Source organism: Erinaceus europaeus, chromosome 13 (genome assembly GCF_950295315.1).
Source record: "Erinaceus europaeus chromosome 13, mEriEur2.1, whole genome shotgun sequence".
Classification (NCBI taxonomy): domain Eukaryota; kingdom Metazoa; phylum Chordata; class Mammalia; order Eulipotyphla; family Erinaceidae; genus Erinaceus; species Erinaceus europaeus.
Genome location: NC_080174.1, coordinates 62,247,219 through 62,269,226, shown reverse-complemented (window position 1 = coordinate 62,269,226; position 22,008 = coordinate 62,247,219). Strand labels below are relative to the sequence as shown.

At 49.9% G+C, this 22,008-nt stretch overlaps 2 protein-coding genes across 9 annotated transcripts in view; one reads left to right on the top strand and one right to left on the bottom strand.

Annotated features, from left to right (window-relative positions):
- Nucleotides 1-476: 476 nt before the first annotated feature.
- Nucleotides 477-4,767, top strand: CCDC24 (coiled-coil domain containing 24). Of its 5 annotated transcripts, none has more exons than XM_060206035.1 (8): nucleotides 477-895; nucleotides 1,344-1,519; nucleotides 1,639-1,755; nucleotides 2,715-2,789; nucleotides 3,386-3,440; nucleotides 3,835-3,934; nucleotides 4,048-4,126; nucleotides 4,210-4,767. In XM_060206035.1, exons 1-8 carry the CDS (start codon nucleotides 770-772, stop codon nucleotides 4,442-4,444), a joined length of 963 nt encoding a protein of 320 aa, XP_060062018.1. In that variant the 5' UTR covers nucleotides 477-769; the 3' UTR covers nucleotides 4,445-4,767. The 5 variants fall into 5 exon arrangements, with proteins under 5 accessions (XP_060062018.1, XP_060062019.1, XP_016049009.2 ...); XM_007535302.3 differs by having other exon boundaries at nucleotides 478-895; nucleotides 3,865-3,934; XM_060206036.1 differs by lacking the exon at nucleotides 2,715-2,789.
- The window catches only part of SLC6A9 (solute carrier family 6 member 9), a 40,816-nt gene continuing 23,529 nt past the window's right edge, over nucleotides 4,722-22,008 (bottom strand). For all 4 annotated transcript variants that reach the window (XM_060206033.1, XM_060206032.1, XM_060206034.1 and 1 more), the window contains 9 exons: nucleotides 13,464-13,596; nucleotides 13,149-13,283; nucleotides 12,949-13,052; nucleotides 11,810-12,047; nucleotides 11,589-11,723; nucleotides 11,190-11,289; nucleotides 11,012-11,112; nucleotides 6,150-6,320; nucleotides 4,722-6,020 (listed from right to left, as the gene is read on the bottom strand). In XM_060206033.1, the coding sequence (XP_060062016.1) occupies nucleotides 5,826-6,020; nucleotides 6,150-6,320; nucleotides 11,012-11,112; nucleotides 11,190-11,289; nucleotides 11,589-11,723; nucleotides 11,810-12,047; nucleotides 12,949-13,052; nucleotides 13,149-13,283; nucleotides 13,464-13,596 (1,312 nt within the window). In that variant the 3' untranslated portion in view covers nucleotides 4,722-5,825. The remainder of the gene's footprint in view (nucleotides 6,021-6,149; nucleotides 6,321-11,011; nucleotides 11,113-11,189; nucleotides 11,290-11,588; nucleotides 11,724-11,809; nucleotides 12,048-12,948; nucleotides 13,053-13,148; nucleotides 13,284-13,463; nucleotides 13,597-22,008) is intronic.

Here is a 22,008-nt window from a genome sequence, read left to right as displayed (position 1 = left end):
AAATTTTTTTTTTTAATTTTACTGCTCAGTTCTGGCTCATGGTGGTACAGGGAATTGAACCTAGGACTTTGAAGCCTCAGGCATGAGAGTCCTTTGCATAAGCATTGTACTATATATATATATATATATATATATATATATATATATATATATATATATCTCCTGCCCCTAACTTCCCATGTGTTTGTCCAGTTTCCCCGACCCCTCAGCACTACACAAGCAGTTCTAAGGGGGGAAGGGTTTACCTCTTAAAGCAACGAGGTGACAAATTCGCCCACCACTACCACCACCACCCCTTGTCTTTGAAGCTGGGGCAGGAGCTGAAGGTGTTTGGGGCCTGGGCTTTGCGGGGAGGAAGGATCCAGGTTTATATTCCCCGCGAGAGGCACCACCCACCCCGCCCTGGAGTGGGCGGGGCCTGGGAGCGGCACAGTTCCCCCGCGACGGTCGTGTGGAAGAGGCGGGGCTAGGCCCTGGGTCTGGCTGCCTGGTTCTCGCGGGCCGCTGAACCGGGAACCTTGGCCCCCAAAAGGCGTAGCGGAGCGGGGCAGAAGGGAGGCCTACGGTCCTCGGTCGGAAATTCTCGCCCTGGGGATTGGCTACAAAGAGGGGGCGTGGCGTGAGGGGGCGGGGTCAGCGGTCTCCCTGGAGCCCGCACAGAGAACCTGCGGTGGCGCAGATCCTAGCTTGGCGCGGAGGGTCGCGGGGCAGCGGGGCGGCCAGGGCGGCCGGGGCAGCGGGTGGGTGGGGGTGGCGGGGCGGGCTGGCCATGCCCCCAGAATCCCCATCGCTGTGGGAGCTGGTGGAAGAGCACGTCCCGCTCCCCGAGCGGCCCGAAGTGAAGCGGATTCTGGGAGAGACCATGGTAGACCTGAGTCTGGAACTGCGGGCAGAGGTGAGCAGGGGGGAATCTGGGCCACATCCCAGGTCTGTCCCCACTGTCCTGATGCCGTTTACGACTCAAGGGGTTTTTCGCTTCTTCCCGGTTCCTGGACCTGCCCAATAAGTTTTACAAAATATTATTTTTTAAAAATTGATAAGACATTCAGAGGGGAGACGGAAAGGGGGGGGGGAGAGAAAGAGAAAGAGAGAAAGCAAGAGACCGATCTACAGCACTGCTTTACCACGCTTGTGAAGCTTCCTCCTGCAGGTGGGGACCAGGGCCTCTGGCCCGGTCCTTAAACTTGGAAAACTTGGTCGCTCAACTGGGTGTGCCGCCGCTTGGCCCCACCCAATAAAGTTTGAGGTCTTGTTAGATCTCACTCTCCTGTCTGACCCAGCCCTGTCCTTCTCTCAGCACTCCCCAACCCCCTTTTTGAGGTTTCTTTCCTTTCTCTTTGCAGGTGGCGATGCTAAGGTCATTGCTCCATGAGGCTCCATCCACCCAGGCTCCTGGCCCCTGCTCTACCTCTGATCTCTCCTCCCTTCTGGCACCACCACCAATCTTAAGAGACCTCGTGCGTCAGGAACTCCGACAGCTGCTCCAAGGTCTCCACCAGAAGGCCATTTCAGAGGGCAGGTGGGAGCCTGGGGCCTCATGTTTGGTCCCTTCCTCAGAACCTATCAAAAGGTCAGGGTCACGTTTCGTATAGTCCTAGGTAAGGAAGCCCTGAGCTTTCTCCATATTTACTTCTGCAGAGACCAGACCCAGGCTTGGGCCCAGTATAGCCCCAGGATCCTGCGCTTTGCCTTGGAGGATCCCAGGTGTGCTCTGCCTGTACAGAAGCTAATCCAAATGAGAGCTGGTGAATCCAGGTAAAGAAGTGGGAGGAGGGTTCTGTCTTGCTTGGCAGAGTACCCCAGCCAAAGGGGAGTAGGTCCCAAAGGGCTTCGTGGGTCTGGGGCTGGACACTACAGTCATTTAAGAATGATAGGGATCAACATCTGAGGACTGCAAAAGCTTAGCGGATACTTGCCTGGCCTGGGGGTGAACAAGGCTTCCTGGAGAAGTGCTGATTTGACCTGGGTCTTGGAGTATGAAGATCAGATTTCCAAGTAGATGAAAGAGAGAAATTTGGGGGGGGCAGGTGGTGGCACACCTGGTTATGATGCTCAAGGACCCAGGTTCAAGCCCCCAGTTCCTACCTGCAGGGGGAAAGCTTCACAAGTGATGAAATAGTATTTCAGGTATCTCACTCTTTCTCCCTCTCTACCTCCCCTCCCTCAAAATTACTTTGTTTTATCAAATAAGATAAAGTTTTAAAATAAAATAAATATTTATAAAAGGAGAGAAACTTGACAGGAAGAGGGGTTGCTATATGCAGAGATAGGCATGGAAAGGAGGTGGTGACAGGAGTCAGTTATTCCTCAGGTTTGGAAAACAGAAACAAGCCAGGGAGAGCTGAGAGGCAAGGGCAACAGATGGTATTTATACCTGGGGTTGAATTAGTTAGGTCAGGGAGCAGGAGCATGTTTGTCCATTAGAGAATGACAGCAATTTTCACATAGCATCCTATAAAGTGGGTAATGCCCCCATTTTGTAGGTGAAGAAACCAAAGCTGAGAAAACATGAGTGATTTGCCCAAGGTTACACACAGTGAGGCATGGCAGAGCCTCTTTATAAGCTAGGGCTCTAGAACACCTCCATTTTGCACTGTATTATGCTACCTTCTTTTATGGAAAAGAGAAACTTGCCTAGGACAAGTGGCATTTGTGTTCGGAAGGCTGGAGTGAGGTGTCATGGGAAGAGTGATGTTGACTTCTTCTGCCACCAGCCATCCCAGGGACCTCAGCAATATCAAGGACCGACTGAATGTGTACAGTGTCGATCAGGTTGTTGGACACTTGCGGTGAGGCTCCTGAGTATGAAGTGGGGGTGGAGGTGGATTCTGAAGTACTAGCACTTGGGAATGGAGAATATACTTGGTAGACAATGGTAGATAGCGTAATGGTTATGCAGAGAGACTCATGCTTGAGGCTTCAAAGTACATAGGAGGTTCAGTCCCCCACACCACCATAAGCCAGAGCGGAGCAATGCTCTGATTAAAAAAAAGTATATATATAGTGAGAGGACCCAAGAAAATAAGGCTGAGAGGTGGAAAGGCAGGTTGCTACAGGGCTTCAAGTATAGAAACCTTCAGGGATCATGAGTGTAGAGAATCTCTATCCTGACTGGAGCAGGGGTTGGGTGAGGGATGGTTAATAACAAAAGGGCTTTAAGCCACAGAACAGCTGGAGGAGCTGCAGGCTCAGCACAGTAGTGCAAAGGAGAGAATCATGCCTGCTAATGTGGGCACTGAACTGGACAAGGGGAGGCTGGAAGTATATGTTGGGACAGCAACCAGGCAGCAGAGGACATGGCAGGCTGAGGAAAGAGGGCCTGGCAGTTGACTGTGTGGAAGATTCAGCTGAGGCTCTGTCCTGTGGTGCCTGCCCTGCATCCCAGGAACCTCCTGGAGGAGGAATGTCACAGTTTGGAGAAGGAGATCCCCATCCTGCAGGTGAGCTGCATGCAACTGGGTATCCCCTTGGAGCTTTTCTGCTGAGTATAGACACATCACTCCCTGCTGGAGTGTGTCTCTGTGAGTAAAGATTGTAATTCCTGTGTCCATTTTTTTTTATGTGCACAAGCTTCTTTTGTGTGCAAGTCCTAGAAGCCTAAGGTCCGAGATCCTAATCCCAGAGCAACCTTCTGAATTTGCCCCAGTCTCTGCCTCCTTCCCTTTCTTTGTGTCTGAGTACAGGTCAGCCACCACCTTGCCAATTCGGCTTTTTAGGGAGGCTGGTGCTTCCCTCAGGACCTGCCCTCAGGTGCTTGGGGTAAAGAGGTCCAGTGGGTTCTGCTCTAAGGATTTGGAGCCTGACCCACCCCACCCTGCCCCATCATTCTGCAAGACCAAACTACTGAGCCAGTTCTCCCTGCAGCGACGTCTGGAGGAGGAGTATACTGGGGCAGCCCGGCCTTCTGAGGGAACCCCAGAGCCCACGCTGGCAGGTGAGGACCGTGAGTAGGCTCCTGAGCACCCAACCTCTTGTTCTCCACCCTGCACATGCACATAGTCTGGAGAAGCAGGGTGTTGTGTCTCAGATGCTTTTCCTGTCTCTCAGAGCTGAAGGAACAGAAGGCAGCCATGCAACAAGAGCTGCAGGCACGCCTACCACCTTCTTGTATCTCTGTCAGCCACAGGTAAACCAAGGCCATTGGGCATCTTTGCAGAGTGGGCTAAAGGCCAGGTCATGGCTCCCTTATACCCACTCCTTCCTGTTCAGGCAGCGGCCCCTGGGGTCCAGCCAGGGCCTGAGGCCCTTGCCCTGCCTACATGGGGCTGCTGGAGCTGGGAACAGACCTCTCCAGCCCTGCCTGCCTTCTCCTCCTTTGAAGAACTGCCCCCGCCCTCAAGATCTGGCTGCAACCTGCCGCTGGGGAAGGAGGCTTCAGTGTAGTCCTGGGATAAGGCCAGCTTCCATGCCAGTGTCCAGTGTAGCGCCCCATGCACCAACCTGAAGGACTGGGCATGAACTTGTCTTCCGCTCCTGCTGGAACTTGGGCCACTGCTGCTGCCGTGCCTAGCTAGCTTCTGATCTCATCTTGGATGGGTCCTTGGGAAGAACCCAAGGCTGTCTGTCTGGTCCCCATCCCAGCCCCTTGCCAGGCATCTGACCAGATCATCAAAACCCCAGACCTTTCCCCTCCCAGGCCTCCACAAAGGCCTGGCAGGCAAGGTCTCATCCCAGCCCTGATTCTTGTCCCCTAGGAAACCCAGACAAAGCACAGCAGCAGCTCAGAGACAGGAATAGAAATTTCATTAAAATCTATGGACTTTAAAATCCTAGTGGCGCACGGATGGGCAGGGGTGGGCAATGCACCGTTATTGCTACAGAGGATTAGAGGTTACTTGGTTGGGGCTGTCACTGCACAGTGGGGCACTGAGGATGGATAAGTGGACACTGCAGGGTTTGGAGGAGGGGGACAGGGTACGTGAGCTGGGGCCATTTGGCACGTGAATAAGGGCAGCCCAGTTGGGGAAGATTGGGTCCTTATAGCCCAGTAGAGGGAGAGAAGGGGGGATCACATAGGGCCCCCTTCCCTAGGGCTCTTGGCTCAAACCTCCAATAAGCAGCACTCCAACCCTGCCCTCCAAAAACTGTGCTTTGGGCAGGCTACTGGGTCATGGGCTTCTGCTGGCTGGGCCTGACAGCCAGGGCTGGAATGAGGTGTAGAGACCCCAGAGCCACTGAGTAAGGTGCAGGCAGGCCTGGAAGACAGACTGGGCCCAAGGCTAGGGACAAGGGGTGGCAACCACAGATAATACATTTTTTTTCTTACAAAAATAATTACACAGACAGACAGGGCTGGGCAGCACAGCCTGACAAGTAACACTACGCAGCCTACAGCCCCTCACCTCACCCCAGAGAGGAAGATTCTGACGTGCCTGGGCAGAGGCTGGGGTTTGCTCTAAAGGCAGGAACACTGTCAGGAGGCTGAAGGCCCACGAAGGGAGGCAGGTGGGTGTGGGGGGTGGTGGGGTGCCCAGCCAGAACCTCAGCTCAAGAAAGAGTGTGGGGCTAATAGAGGCCATATAAAATCCCGCAGGTCTCTGGGGGACCCAGCCTAAGTCCCCTTCCAAAGTGCTTTGGCTCCCACTTCCCCAGCAGCCCTCCCATGGTCCAGACCGACACCCCCCCCCCCCCCAGCTGCCATCTTGGCATCCAAAGGACCTGTAAACACTGGGGACACAAAGGGCTGCGCTATCAATGGTGGCCAAGGTGACAGCAGCTGCCCTGGCCAGGGTGAGTCAGAAGCAGGTGCTGCCCCCCTCCCCCTGCCAACCCCAGTCTCTGGTGGGAGTGCAGGGTGGGGGTGGGGCATGCCCCGGCAGCTATGCTCATATCCGGGAGTCCTGCAGGTGGCTGGAGCTGTTACTGCCCACCATGGGGAGCTGGGCCTTGTCCGGGTGCAGTGGCTGGACCTCTAGTCCATCTTCAGGAGAGGGTGGTATGATGGGGGCATAGCGCCCAGTCCGGTGTTCCAGGAGGGCAGGCCCCCAGTCTCTGCTTGGCTTTGTGGCATTTTTCAAGCGCTGCAGAAGAGGTAGGTGTACACATTAGGGGTGGGCAGAGTACGTCAGAAGGGAGCCCTCTAGACTCGTTCATCCACCCCCTTTGGCTTCATCCACCCCCTGCAGCCAGTGCCTGCCCCCACTGCTTACCTGGAGCAGGGTATCCCCATCTGTGCGGCAGAGCTGGAACAGGGCATAGAGTGGGATGCAGATGACGGAGGATAGGGCCATGAGGAAGCCAATGGCCACAGCCCAGCCTGGATACTGGTAGTGATTGTAGGTGATCGGTCGGTACTGGATCACGGTGAAGATGAGAATAAACTGCAAAGTGGGGCATCATCGTGGGAGTGAGGTCAGCCCAGCAACACCCAGAAACCTCGAGCACCTCCTCCTACTATCGGCACCTTCTCCCTTCCTGCCAGTTCCCCCAACTACGAAGAAGTACTTTGGGGTGGGAAGAGGCACTGTCAATGTTTGGGTAGCTAAAAAAACAAATGGAGCCAGGGGTCCAGGGCCTGGAGGGCAGACAGTTACTGTGGAAGGGGAGGGGTCTGTCTTTGCTATAATCTGGATCAGTTAGGAAACAGTTAAATAAGCCCATCAAAAGAGAGAGACAGGCTGGGATTATGGATCTTCCTGTCAATGCCCATATTTAGCGGGGAAGCAATTACAGAAGCCTTCTGCACACCATAATGACCCTGGGTCCATACTCCCACGGGGTTAAAGAATAGGAAAGCTATCAGGGGAGGGGATGGGATATGGAGCTCTGGTGGTGGGAATTTTACCCTTCTTAGCCTATGGTCTTGTCAGTGTTTCTATTTTATAAATAAATTTAAAAAAAAAATTAGGGAGTTGGGTGGTAGCGCAGCAAGTTAAGCACAGGTGGTGCAAAATGCAAGGACCGGCGTAAGGCTCCCAGTTTGAGCCCCCAGCTCTCCACCTACAGGGGAGTTGCTTCACAAGCAGTGAAGCAGGTGTATCTTTCTCTCCCTCTATGTCTTTCCCTCCTCTCTCCATTTCTCTCTATCCTATCCAACAATTACAACAGCCACAATAACTACAACAATAAAAAACAAGGGCAACAAAAGGGAATAAATAAATATTTTTTTAAAAAATCAGCCCATCAAATACTTAGTCTTTTGCTTATGTAACACCTGACAACACTATTTCAGTTTATCTTTCTGGCCATGTCACTGCTCTCCCAAAATTTCAGCTCTGGTGGCCCAGGAGATGGTATAGTGGATAAAGTATTATATTCTCAAGCATGAGGTCCTGAGTTCAATCCTAGGCATTGCATATACTAGAGTGATGCTTGGGTTTTTGCTCTCCCACTCTTTTCAATACATAAACAAACCTATAAAAACAATAATTAAAATAAACCCAAACCTTCAACTTTGCCAAGCATTTTCCATCCCTCTTTATTTATTCTGGAAAATCTGTTTCTGCATCTTCATCTGTCAAACCCCAGGGTTTTTATTCACTCTTCTCCCCACCTTTCATTCCCCCCCTTTTTTTGGGGGTGAGTGGGGGGGATAGGCTAGAGAATTGAGAGGAGATGGGGGGAGAGAGCGCACGCAAGAGAAATGCAGCACTGTTTCACTGCTCTTGTAGCTTCCCCCTCTCCCTTGAAAGTGGGGACTGGTGGCTGGAACCTGGGTCCTATCGCATGATAATGTTTGCTTTAGTGGGTACACCACCACTCAATTCCTCCTGCTCTGCTTTTTGACCATAAATGTCTCCATACTGTGAGGGCCAAGAATAAAACGAGTCAAAATGCTTCATGTTGTCCTGCCATTTCCTCCAAGAAGCCTCTCTGGATTTCTCATCCTCTCCTCCTGAACGGGCTCTCTGGCATTCTCTGCTAAGCATCTTGTTTCCTACAAACCTGGGGGCTTCTGGGATTGCATGAGTTCTGGGTCTCCAGTACTAAGTACAATCTCACTGGGTGATCTGAGCTGACTACTGCAGAGGGGTAGGAATGAGGGGGTTAGGGAGAGGAGAAGGAAAACCAGGGCCTGTCTGTGGGACCTGACAATCTTCAGAGGCCACAAAGCTGAGTGCCAGACTGGGAGGCACTTTGGGAAAAAAGAAATGAGCTGGGAAACAAAGTATGGGACAACATCAACAGTAATTAAAAAAAAATCCTAGAGGAAGTAGAAATGTAGGCAGGTACTCATGGGCCAGCTGGAGGGCCTGGTGTGTGTGTGCTTCAGCTTGACAGGGGGCTCAGTATTTGCCTCCTGAACTCTCCACTGCATCCTGAGATCAGGCTCTTCAAGCCTTCCTAGGAACCAAATTAAGCAGGAGATGCACATCCATCCAGGGACTCCTTCCTGGGCCATAACTGAACACAGCAGGAGCTTATAACAAGGCATTAGATCCTGGTCTAGGTGTATACCTATTGGAGTTGACAGAAGGATGGGATGTGCCAAAGGAGGTTTTCAGAAATCTAAAGAAGCTGGGTGGTGATGCACCTTGTAGAGTGCACATAGGACCATACACAAGGAACCAGGTTTAAGCCCTCCGACCTACTCGCAGGGGGAAAGTTTCACAAGTGGTGAAGCAGGTGTCTCTCTTTCTCCTTCTCCCTCTCCCCTCTCAATTTCTTTCTGTATGAAAAAAAAAAAGAAGAAGAAAAGGCTGCTGGTGGTGCCCTCTGTAGAGTGCATGTGTTAGCCATGTTCACAGGTCCAGGTTCAAGCCCCTGGTCCCCATCTGCAGGGGGATGCTTCACAAATGGTGAAATATTGCTTCAGGTCTCTCTCTTTCTTTTTTATTTTTCTTCTTTTTTTTGCCACAGGGTTATCACTGGAGCTCAGTGCTGGCGCTATGAATCCATGGCTCCTGGTGGCTTTTTTCCCCCCTTTCTAATTTTTATTAGCTAGGACACAGAGAAATTGATAGAGGAGGGATAGAGAGAAAGAAAAAGGGGGTTTAGTAGTAGTGCAGCGTGTTAAGTGCACATGGTGTGAAGTGCAAGGACTGGCATAAGGACTCCAGTTCCAATCCCCAGCTCCCCACCGCTTCACGGGCAGTGAAACCAGTCTGCAAGTGCCTATCTTTCTCTCCCCGTCTCTGTCATCCTCCCCTCTCTCTATTTCTCTCTGTCCTAGCCAACAACAACAACAACGGCAGCAATGACAACAATAATAATAACCACAACAACAATAAAACAAGGGCAACAAAAGGGGAAAAAAAAACCTCCAGGAGCAGTGGATTCGTGGTGCAGGCACCTAGCTCCAGCAATAACCCTGGAGACAAAAAAAGATATCTGCAGACCTGCTTTACTGCTCATGAAGTATTCCACCGTTCAGGTGGGGAGAGCAGAGCTTGAACCTGGGTCCATGTACTTGGTAATATGTGAGCTTAAGCAGGTGAGCCACTGCCCAGCCCTGTGCAGGTCTCTCTCTCTTCTCTCTCTCTCTCTCCCCTTCTCTCCCTTCCTCCTTCCCTTCCCTCTCAGTTTCTCTGTTTTGGTCCAAAATAAAATATTAAAAAAGATAAATAGGAAAAAATAAGTAAAATAAAAAAAAGCCCACAACAACAAAACAAGCCAGAGCTTTCCCCTTATGGTAATTCCAGGCTGCCTTTCTCAACATAGAGTAGAAGCTGCTCCATTTTACTTTGTCTTTCCAATACATTGGACCCAAGCTGAGGCTACCTCTGTAGACCCCTCTTGTGCCTCTCCTTCCTGACTCCTGCACTGTATCTGCTGGTTTTCTGGTTGGTCCTAGGAACCGTGGAAATTGACTCCCTGCTGCCTGGAGCTCAGTGGCACCCCAAGAGGACATTATGTTTGGCAGGGTGCCTCCCTCCTCAGCCTCCCACCACTTCCAGAAGACTTCCGCTCCTCCTGTTTCAAGGCTGGGCGAATGGCCAGAGCTGGTGCCTGTGCCAGGCTCAGGGAAGACCTCACACCCTATGGTGAGGCCTCGGCCCTCAGAGGACTTTTCATTTTTTTTTTCCCCAGCAACATGAGCCAAAGTGGAAATTGGTGCCCCCTGTGGCACAGAGGAGCTGGGTATGACAGGGACATGGCCCTGGACACTGCCTCTTGCTGCTAGGTTGACCCTGCTGTCACTCAGAGGTGACCCCGCCTCTTCTCTGGGGATTGAGTACCATACTCTCTTACCCCTTGTACCCCCTCCTTCCTATCGTGAGCACAGAGGAGCAAAACTGGAGCGTTCTAGCTGTAGATGTCCATTCTTCCTTCTTGTCAAGTCATACCTAGCCTAGCACTGACCCCACACTTAGCCTCCAAACCAGACAACCTGCTATGTAGCCTCTGATCAATCTCTTAACATCCCTTTGGGTTTCCTCTTCCGTAGCAAGGGGCCAACAATGCCCCCTTTACATAGATTAACAGGTTAATCTAAGAACAGGGAGCAAAAAGCACATGGTTCATGTCATGGTGGGCATTCCCTCCAGCAGCACAGCCCAGCCCAGCCCCCTGAAGGGAGCTTCCTGAGACTGAAAGCTGGTGGACTGAATAACTCCAGGGCCTGAAGGGCTTACAGAGGTGCCTCTGATCCTCATCTGGCATTGGACTTGTACAACTTGCTTCAGGAACACCCACACATTCACATCATGTACCCCGAGCACCCTGGCTGTGAGGAACAAGAAACTCAGGGAGGCTGGCACTATTAAGAATGCTGCCAGAGAGCCTGGGGGTGCCAGGAACATGGGAAAGGAGGTAGGACAACTCTCAGGTGCCATCAGCAATTCAGTGATAGAGTCTTGTCTTCAGTCCAATTCAAGGCTCTTTTCTCCCTCATGGCTTCTGGGGCCAGGGCCTAGGGAACTCTGAGCTTCTGTATACCCATCCAACTTCCTGCAGCCTTCTTCAGATTCTTCATGGCTATAGTTGTGCATATGTGTGTGTGTGTGTGTGTGGGTGCAATGGGAGCTCTGGCCAGGGGCTGGGCTTCTGCTCTCCTTGCAATGACTCCCAAGGAAAAGGCATTTGACCAGGGAGGTGGGGGTGGGGAATGATGGGCCGCCCAGTGACTCACAAAAATGATGGCTGGAGAGACGAAGCGCCAGCAGATCTGGAAGAAGAGGGGTGGTGGGAAGCCCAGCATCATCTGAATGTCCTGGAAGTAGTTCCGATGTCCTGGAGAGAGGGGGATCAGCAGGCCTGGCAGGCCAGGGTGGGCAGGCCAAGTGCTGGGATGTGGAAGGCTAGCTTACCGTAGATGTACATGATAGACACACACATGATGCAGGAGATGATGACCAAGGAGAAGCTGGCCGCATAGTTGTCCATCAGCAGCAGCCAGTAGATACCTGCCTAAGGACCAGGCCGGCAGGTGACTGAGTTTGGGGTGCCCGTGGTGAGGAGTCCTCACTGTCAACCCCTCCATTCTGTGGGAGCCTCAGTCTAACCTTCCCTCCCACTTATTTTTTTAAAATTATTTTATTTATTTTAATGAGAGAGAGACAGAGAGAAAGAAACAGCAAGACAAGAGTACTGTTCAGCTCTGGCTTATGGTGATGCTGGGGGTTGATCCTGGAGCTACAGGGCCTCAAGCATGAAAGCCTTTTGTATAACCATTATGCTGTCTCCCCAGCCCTCCTTCCACTTCTTACCTGGCTGGTGAGGGGGATGCCCAACAGGAAGCCAGCCACAGCCACGCCCAGGGTCACATATGTCTTCTTTTGCAGGATCCACTCGTTCCCCACCTCATCCACAATGGCCGTGACCAGTGTCTCCAGCAAGCAGAACTGCAGGCCGCAGCCATCAGGACTGAGTTGCTGTCCCAGCCTCCCCTGCTTCCCCCAGTCAGTAGCCCATGCCCCGAGCCACATACCTGGGTGCCCAGCCCCAGCAGGATGAGCATGAAGAAGAAGAGCAGTGACCACACCGGAGAGATAGGCAGCAGAGTGAGGGCCTCAGGGTAAGCCACAAAGGCCAGCCCGGGGCCATGGTCAGCCACTCGAGACACGTCCACGCCCAGGTGGTTGGCCATGAAGCCAAGGATGGAGAAGATGACAAAGCCTGCGTAGACGCTGGTGGCACAGTTAGTGATGCTGATGATGACACTGTCTCTGGTGGGCCAGGAAACAGAAGCAGAGTTCAGTACCAGAAGCATGCACCTCTCTGTGCCATTTGGCCCCAGAGAAGACTTGGAGACAGGTAATCTTCCAGAGGTAAAAGTGTCCACTGTTGGCTGAGAGAAGCAGCACAATGGCAACACACCAGACTTACTTGCCTGAGGACCTAGAGGTTGCAGGTTCAATCTCTGATACTACTATATTCCTGAGCTGAGCTGGTCTTTCTCCTCAGTATGTTTTTTTATTTTATTTTTTCTTTATTTATTGAATAGAGACAGCCAGAAATTGAGAGAGAAGAGTGTGATAGAGAGACAGAGAGACACCTGCAACACTACTTCACTACCTGAAAAGCTTTCCTCCTATAGGTGGGGACTGGGTGCTCAGACCCCAGTCCCATTGTAGCATGTGTGTTCAACCAGGTGTGCCACCACCCAGCCCCTCCCCTGTATGTTTCTAATTTAACTTATTATTTTTATCAGAGTGCTGGTTAGCTCTGGCTTATGGTGGTGCTGGGGATTGAACCTGAAACCTCAGAGCTTCAGGCATGAAAGTCAGTTTGCGAAACCATTATGCTATCTCCCCAGTACCTCCTTGCTTATGAAAACAAATAAATAAAATAATCAGTCTTTTTTTTTTTTTTAAAGTCCCCATCACCTCTTTCCTGGCCTATAAGTGGGACTCAGGCTTTGAGTCCCCGTGGCTCCCTGGACACCACCATGGCTATTTCTCTTCTCTCTCCCTGCTCCAGAGACTCCATCCAGACCCTGTCTTCTCAGAATCTCAAGGGGGAGGCTCTTGAGACCTGGGAGGTTGCTCTGGATCTGGTGGGTCTGCTGGAGAGGGGTCAGGGAAGGCAGGGAGCAGGGCTGCCCCCTGCTAGCGGGGAGTATCTCACCGGTAGCAGTTGTTGTGGAACTTGTTGTAGGAGGCCATGGTGATGAGGCCTCCCCAAGCACAGCCCAGAGAGTAGAAGATCTGGGAGGCGGCATCCCCCCACACCTGCAGGGAGGGACAGGTGGTGAAGGGCCAAAGTCAGCGGTCAGAGCAGGCCTCCTTCCGCCCTTCTGGAGAGGGGGTGTGTCCTTCACATCCCACCTTGGCCTCCAGGATCTTGTCCCACTGTGGAGTCAGGTAGTACATGATGCCCGTGAAGGCGCCTTCCAGGCTCACACCGCGGATGAATAGGATGGTCAGCACCACATAGGGGAATGTGGCTGTGAAGTACACCACCTGGGGGCGAGATGTGGGGACAACTTGATACCCCAGCTTCTTTCCCAAGCTGGGGACTGCCTGTTGGTCCTCCTCTGTTCCTGCTTCCCTTGCTGCATCTCCCTCCACCGCCACACACAGCCCAGCAAGGACAGGAGGAGTCATTTTGGGTACAGGTTCCAGTGGGGCTGGGGGACTTACTTTTCCTGAAGACTTGACCCCTCGGATGAGGCAGAGGAAGACGACCACCCAGGAGACCCCAAGGCAGCCGAGGAGGGGAAGCCGCACCTCCCCAAAGTTCCCGATGTCATCTGACAGCTTCAGGACGTAGAGCCTGGGGAAGTGGGGACTGTCATTTACACTCCTCCTTGGCCCCTCATAGCACAGGGGCCACTGTAGGTCTCTCTCTGCCTGCTGTCTCAAAGGAGTCACTACCTGCCATCTCTCTCAGGACCTTCAAGGGTGCCTAGAGGCTGCATCCCAGCTGGGGTCTATTCAATTTTTGGGGTGTAGAAGTCTCCCCATCCCTGCTCAAGCCCACCACAAACTCCTGTTTGTGTATTTCTCCCTTAGGAATACCCTTTCCTGCAAACTGGACACATCCTAACAAATGTCACTTGCCTTTGATGATTCTTTTCTTTTCTTTCCTTTTCATTTCATTTCTTTTTGCCTCCAGGGTTTTCACTGGGGCTCAGTGCCTGCACTATGAATCCACTGCTTCTGGAGGCCATTTTTCCCATTTTGTTGCCTTTGTTGTTATTGCTACTGTTGTTGTTGGATAGGATAGCCAGAAATCGAGAGAGGAGGGGAAGACAGAGAGGGGGAGAGAAAGATAGACACCTGCAGATCTGCTTCACCAACCCCCCTGCAGGTGGGGAGCTGGGGGCTTGAACTGGGATCCTTGTGTTTCACACGCTTAACCTGCTGAGCTACTGGCCAGCCCCCTGATGATTTTTCTGATTCTTTATTTTTAAAATTTTTTTATATTTATTTATTTATTTATTCCCTTTTGTTGTCCTTGTTGTTTTATTGTTGTAGTTATTATTGATGTCATCGTTGTTGGATAGGACAGAGAGAAATGGAGAGAGGAGGGGAAGACAGAGGGGGGAATGAAAGACAGACACCTGCAGACCTGCTTCACTGCCTGTGAAGCGACTCCCCTGCAGGTGGGGAGCCGGGGGCTCAAACCGGGATCCTTCCTCAGGTCCTTGTGCTTTGCGCCACCTGCGCTTAACCCGCTGCGCTACCGCCTGACTCCCCCCTGATGATTTTTCATCCACACTAGTCTCTCCCTTCTCTCTCTCTCTATTTTTAGATGATCTTCTTTTATTATTATTATATTTATTTATTTATTGGAAAGAGACAACCAGAAATTGAGAGGAAAGGGGGAGAGAGAAATACCTGTAGCCCTGCTTTACCACTCACTCGCAAGCTTCCCCCCATAGGTGGGGGCCTGGGGGATCGAACTCCAGTCCTTGCACACTGCAACATATGCACTTAACCAGGTGTGTCATCACCCCGCCCCCAAAAATCTTTATTTATTTATTTTGGATAGACAGATATTGAGAGGGGAGGGGGAAGTTAAGAGGAAGAGAGATGGGAGTTGGGCGGTAGTGCAGTGGGTTAAGTGCACGTGGCTCAAAGCCCAAGGACCGGCATAAGAATCCCGGTTCGAGCCCCTGGCTCCCCACCTGTAGGGGGGTTGCTTCACAAACAGTAAAGCAGGTCTGCAGGTGTCTATCTTTCTCTCCCCCCCCTGCCTTCCCCTCCTCTCTCCATTTCTCTCTGTCCTATCCAACAACAATGACATCAACAATAACTACAACAATAAAACAAGGGCAACAAAAGGGAATAAATAAATAAAACCTAAAAAAAAATTTTAAAAAAGGAGAGAGATACCTGCTGCAGTAGTTTCGTCACTTATGGTGCTTCCCCCTGCCCCCGCAGGTGAGGACTGGGGACTTGAACCTTGGTCCTTGTGCATTGTAATGTGTGCGCTTAACCAGATGCACCACCACCTGGCCCCCATCTCTCCCTTCTCTAATGAATCCTGGGAGGCAGTGGATTGTTGGTAAAGGACAGAGGCTTCAGAGCACCCAGGTGGAGGCTGGAACCCAAATCCTACTACGCACATGTGGACCCAGTTTCCAGCCAACGCCATGCCAGCTGTGTTTTCTCAGTCTGCTGGACATTTATGTGCCAGGGCCTGGCAAGGTGCTGGACACCCAGACCTGGATCAGGCACTGCCAGCAATGCCAAGAAGGACAGCTCAACCCCACAGGGAGGGATATGCCTGGAAGGCTTCCCAGAAGAAAGGGAACTTGAGCTAAGGTTTGAGGAATGGGGAGGAGGAGGAGGTAGAGAGAAGAGGCATACGTGCCTGACAGCATGGCCCTGCCTGGGCTTGTTGGCAGCTCAGGGCAATGGGCAGAGAAAGTAAAGGAAGGAGGGGAGAGGAGGCCCAGGGATGTGAAGGGACCAGGTTATAAGAAACCGTGGAGTCTGGGGCCGGGTGGCTGCACACCTGGTTGAATGCATGTTACAGTGCACAAGGATCCAGGCTGAAGCCCCCAATCTCCACCTGCAGGAGGAAAGCTTTGTGAGCAGTGAAGCAGAGCTTCAGGTGTCTCTCTCTCTCACTCTCTTTCTAATATGTATTTATCATCTTTACTTTTTTATTGTCCAGAAATGGAGATGTAAGGAGATGAGAGAGATGGACACCTGTAGCAGTGCTTCACCACTCACAGCACTTTACCACTGAAGGTGGGGACTAGGGTCTTTAACCTGAGTCCTTGCTCATTGTAGCATGTGTGCTCAACCAGGTGCACTACCACCTGCCCCCTCTCACTCTTTTTAAAAAAATGTTTAATCTTTATTTTATTATTGGATAGAGACAGACAGAAATCAAGAGGGTAGAGTAAGAGAGAAAGGGACACATGCAGCACTGCTTCACCACTAAGAGTCTGGTGAGAGTCTGCTAAGATACTCTCATGTCTCAGGCTTTGAATTCCCAGGTTCAATCCCCTGCACCACCTTAGGCCAGAACTGAGTAGTGCTCTGGTAAAAAATAAATAAATAAATAATAATAAAATAAAGATAATAGAAAAAAAGAAAAAAGAAACCTTGGAGTAACCTTGGAGTCAAGGCTGAGAAAACTGAATTTTATTCCAAGGGCAATAGAAAACATCTGCAGGGGGTTGTAACAGAACTGTCCAGATCTTTCCTTAGCTCAGAGCCTTGCAGAGCTCCTGGCCCTTGCCATGGAAAAACCCAAGGCCTCCCAGTGCCTATAAGTTTCTTTTTTTTTTTTTTATTATTTATTTTATTTATTTATTCCCTTTTGTTGCCCTTGTTGTTTTATTGTTGTAGTTATTATTGTTGTTGTCATTGTTGGATAGGACAGAGAGAAATAGAGAGAGGAGGGGAAGACAGAGAGGAGGAGAGAAAGATAGACACCTGCAGACCTGCTTCACCGCCTGTGAAGCGACTCCCCTGCAGGTGGGGAGCCGGGGTTCGAACCGGGATCCTTATGCCGGTCCTTGTGCTTTGCGCCACCTGCGCTTAACCCACTGCGCTACAGCCCGACTCCCGCCTATAAGTTTCTAATATGGCCTATTTCCCCTACCTTGCAGCCTCCTTTGTCTTTCTTCCTCTCTCCCCTTTGCTCACATAGCAGCACAGGACTCCCCATGTTCCTTAAATGTGCCAGGCACACCTCCATCTCAGGATCTTTGCACATGCTATTTCTTTTTTAAAAAGACTTTGCCTTGATTTCAAAATTATCTTTATTTTAATTTATTAGATAGAGGCAGCCAGAAATTGAGAGGGAAGGGGGTGACAGGGAGAGAGACAGAGAGAAACTGACAGAGGAGGGGAAGACAGAGAGGGAAAGACAAACACCTGCAGACCTGCTTCACCACTTGTTAAGCTTTCCCCCTGCAGGTAGGAAGGGGGGCTCAAACCCAGGTCCTTGAGCATTGTAACATGGGCACTCAGCCAGGTGAGCCACCATCCAGCCCCACACATGCTATTTCCACAGTCTGACAAGTTCTTCCTGAAGCTATCCATATGTGTATGTAGTTGTGCCACCTGTGAAGCCACATGGGCCCACACTTAGGAGGACCTTGTATGTGGTTTATACTCTGCCACTGCTACCTTGGAGTGAATACATTTGAACAAGTGGCCCTGCATTTTCACACTGCACTGGGCACACAGATGACAGATTCTTTCAAGTTTTCATGCAGGTATCTTCTTCTCAGAGGGACTTTCTCTGATTCCCCTACTTAAAGTTGTTGCCCCAAGGGGCTGAGTGATGGTGCACCCAGTTGAGTGTGCCATAGAAGAAGGCATCTATGGGGGCCAGGCAGTAGCACACCAGGTTAAGCACACATAGTACAAAGTGCAAAGACCTGAACAAGGATCCTGGTTCAAGCCCCCAGCTCCCCACCTGCAGGGGGTCACTTTGCAAGTGGTGAAGCAGGTCTGCAGGTGTCTGTCTTTCTCTCCCTCTCTGTCTTCCCCATCTCTCTCAATTTCTCTCTGACCTATCCAACAACAAAATGGAAAAAGATGGCCACCAGGAGCAGTGGAATTGTGATGCAGGCACCGAGCCCCAGCAGTAACCCTGGAGACAAAAATGAAGAAGAAGGAGAAGGAGAAGGAGAAGGAGAAGGAGAAGGAGACGGAGACGGAGACGGAGAGGGAGACGGAGACGGAGACAGAGAAGAAGAATGCATTTCTTCTTTTCTTCTACCTGCTATTCTTCTACCCTCTGGCCTGCCTGCTCTTGCATCAAATCTCCTCCAAAACAGCTCTCACATGATGACCTACAGGGGGCGCTGGCCCACACCATCTCCTGCTAGGTTCCCACCGCTGTGGGAACCAGAGCCAGGTCCTGGGCTATGCCTTCCTCAAGCTCTTAGTCCAGGGGGGCAATGATGGACTGAGACATTTTCTGAAGTCAGGGGAACAACAAGGGCAGGCTCCTGACTCCTTTCTGCAATATTTCCCAGCCTTTTATTCTTTTTAAAAAAATTTTATTTATTTATTATTAGAGAGAGACACAGAGAAATTGAGAAGGGCATGGAGAAGACAGAGAGGGAGAGAGACAGAGAGACACCTGCAGCTCTACTTCACCACTTGTGAAGCTTTCCCTCTGCAGGTGGGGTCCAGGGGCTTGAACCTGGGTCCTTGCACACTGTAGTGTGTGTGTTTAACCAGGTGCGCCACTGCCTGGCCCCCAACCTTTTATTATTTATACAGTTTGAAGGGAAGGGGGCCAGGCAGTGTTGAACCTGGTTAAAGTGCGTATATTACAGTGCACAAGGAGTCAGGCAGCCCCTGGTTGACACCTGCAGAGGGAGAGCTTCATGAATGGTGAAGCAGGGATGCAGGTGTCTTTCTGTCTCTCTTCCTCTCTATCTCCCCCTCCCTTCTCAATTAAATTTATCTATTTATTATATTTATTTTCCCTTTTGTTGCCCTTGTTTTTGTTGTTGCTGTTGTTATTGATGTTGTCGTTGTTGGATAGGACAGAGAGAAATGGAGAGAGGAGGGGGAGACAGAGAGGGGGAGAGAAAGACAGACACCTGCAGACCTTTAGACCTGTTCCACCGCCTGCAGGTGGGGAGCTGGGGGCTCGAACCGGGTCCTTAAGCTGGCCCTCGTGCTTTGCGCCATGTGCACTTAACTGCTGCACTACCTACCGCCCGACTCCCCTCCCTTCTCAATTTATCTTTCTCTATCCAATAATAATAAATCATAAAAATATTTTTAAAAGATGATGTTTAAAAAGACAGTTTGAAGGAAGGGAGAGTTAAAAAAGTGATCAATCATAAGGTGGACTGGAAGCCAGACTTTGGTGATGAGCATAGTGTAGTGTGTATGAATGCTGATAATGTATCTCTGCATACTTCAACCTAAATAATGTCATGAAACAATGCTACTTCATTTGAAAGTGAAAGAAAAAAACTCTGACTTACTGGGGTAAACAGAGACTAACTCACAGCTGAAGACAGTTGAGCTGGGATTCTGGGAAGCCCAGCTGGGCACATCTACAGGGGCAAGCATGCTGGGGAGCTTTGTCTGCCAGGAGAGCCATAGGGTCTCTCTGCTGCTACAACCCAAAACTTTGCACTCACACATCATCATTCAAAGTAAAGCAATCATTCACTGATAATTTTTTTTCTTGTGCCTTAAGGGGTGGCACAACAGACAGAATAACCAGTTTGCAAACATGTGATCCCATGTATGATTCCTTTATATGCCAGAGTCATACTTTGGTTCTTGCTCTATCTCTTTCTTCATTTCTGTTCTTGTCTTTCTCATTAACAAAAACAAATTCTAAAATTTCCCCCCTTAACTATGTCTAAATATGTATGTTAAATTGGTGATGTTTTGGGCCAGCCAGTGGCACACCTTGTTGAGCACACACATTACCATGTGCAAGGACCCAGTTTAAGCCCCAGATCCCCACCTGCAGGGGGAAGCTTTATGAAGTATCTCATGTAGGTATCTCTCTTTCACTATCTCCCCCTCTCCTCTCAATTTCTCTCTGTCTCTATCCAAAACAAACAAACATTGAGTAATGAAATAAAATATACTTAAGTTGGTGGTGTTTTAAACTGCATTTAAAAAATAGTTTATTTTATTTTTTTGCCTCCAGGGTTATAACTGGGGATCAGTGCTCCTGGAGGCCATTTTTCCCTTTTGTTGCCCTTTAAAAAAAAATCATGTCATCATTGTTGGATAGGACAGAGAGAAATCGAAAGAAGAGGGGAAGACAGAGAGGAGTAAAGAAAGGCAGATACCTGCAGAGTTGCTTCACCACTTGTGAAGCGACCCCCCTACAAGTGGGGAGTCAGGATCCGTACGCTGGTCCTTGGGCTTTGCGCCATATGTGCTTAGCCCAGTGTGCTACTGCCTAGCCCTATTTTATTATTTTTTTAAAAAGATTTTATTTATTTATTAATGAGAAAGACAGGTGAGTGAGAAAGAACCAGACATCACTCTGGTACATATACTGCCGGGGATTGAACTCAGGACCTCATGCTTGAGAGTCTAGTGCCTTGGCCACTGCACTACCTCCTGGACCACAAAATATTTTATTTTATTTATTTATTACCAGAGCACTGCTCAGCTCTGGTATATGGTGGTGCTGAGGATTGAAGCTGGGACCACAGAGCTTCAGGCATGAAAATTGTTTGCATAATCATTATGCTGTCTCCCTAGCCCATTTTGTTGCAACAATATAGCACTGCAACATTAAGGATTAGTTGGGTGGGTTTACAAAGTTATCCCGAAAATTAAACAATAAATTTGAGCTTTCTTCTTTCTTTTCTTTTGATTGCATTTAGTATTTTGTTTTGTTTTTGGAGTGTATATTTTTTAGGTAAGTTAATCTAAGAACCTTTGGAAGCCAACACATTTATAAGTCCCTCAATGGATAGCACATCTGGAATTATTCTGTATTATTTTGTAATTTCATTAATCAGATGATAGATAACCTTAAGAACAGGACACCCTCATTTATTACTCTGCATCTCTGGGCAGTGATTGCCATCGCCATTCATAGTGATTTATGCCATATTGTCTCATTTCGTATTTATAATAACAAGGGAGGTATTTAGCTGCCCTCACTTAATGAAGCTTGGTGAGCTTTGGAACCTCTCAAGTCACATAGCTAGAAAGTGGCAGAGACAGGATGTGAGTGAGGTTGGTGTGGCTCTGGAGCTGCCCTAAAGACACTGGGAGAGGGCTGCTGGGCTCCGAGTCCCACTGGGTGTTAGATGCTATGCTTGGCACCACAGCAGCTATGAGCACAGGCCTGAGTTCAGGGCCTATGAGCAGGAATGAGGGCAACACACACACATTGATAAAACAAGACTATGAAGAAGTCGGGTTGGAGGGGAGGACTGTGGCCTGAAAGGCAAGGGCAGGCAGACCCTGGCTCTGCAATCTGTCCCAACTAAGTGTCTCTCTATTAAGTGGAGTCCATATTTCTTTCTTTCTTCTTTTTTTTTAATATTTACTTACTTACTTTCCCTTTGGTTGCCTTGTTGTTGTAGTTACTATTGTTGTTGTTATTGATGTCATCGTTGTTAGGACAGAGAGAAATCAAGAGAGGAGGGGAAGACAGAGAGGGGGAGAGAAAGATAGACACCTGTAGACCTGCTTCACCACCTGTGAAGTGACTCCCCTGCAGGTGGGGAGCCGGGGGCTCGAACTGGTCCTTGTGCTTCACGCCAATCGCACTTAACCTGCTGCGCTTAACCTGACTACCCCATCTTTTTTTTTTTTTTTTTTTTTACCTACTTTCCTCCTTTGTGAAGTGGGATATTTTAAAATCCCTACTACCTAACAGGGCTATTGTGGGATCCAAATCATGCAACTTTCCAAAGGGGTAGTGAAAAGTGTGGATCATGGTGGGCTGGGGAGATAGCTCAATACTAGAGCACAGGACTTTCATGCCTGATGCCCCAGAGGTCCCAAGTTCAACCCCTGGCACCCACATATGCCAGAACTGAGCAGTGCACTAATCTATCTGGAGTGGAGCTTCAGCAATGACAAAAACAATAACAAAATATTGAAACAGCTCACTTGGATAGTGTGCTACTTTGTCGTATGTCCCACCCAAGTTTAAGCCTAGCCCTCACCACACTGAAGGAAGCTTCATGCTACAGAATTTTGCCCTGTCTAACTATTTTCCTCTGTTTCTAAATGAACAGATAAAATAATTTTTAAAAAG

What these genes read in the sequence shown, in the direction of transcription:
- CCDC24 (XM_016193523.2), top strand. Translation starts at nt 770, where the DNA reads ATGCCCCCAGAATCCCCATCGCTGTGGGAGCTGGTGGAAGAGCACGTC. An exon ending in AAGGCCATTTCAGAGGGCAG is followed by an intron (nt 1,520 to 1,638) that starts GTGGGAGCCTGG and finishes TTACTTCTGCAG; the next exon opens with AGACCAGACCCAGGCTTGGG. An exon ending in TGTATCTCTGTCAGCCACAG is followed by an intron (nt 4,127 to 4,209) that starts GTAAACCAAGGC and finishes CTTCCTGTTCAG; the next exon opens with GCAGCGGCCCCTGGGGTCCA.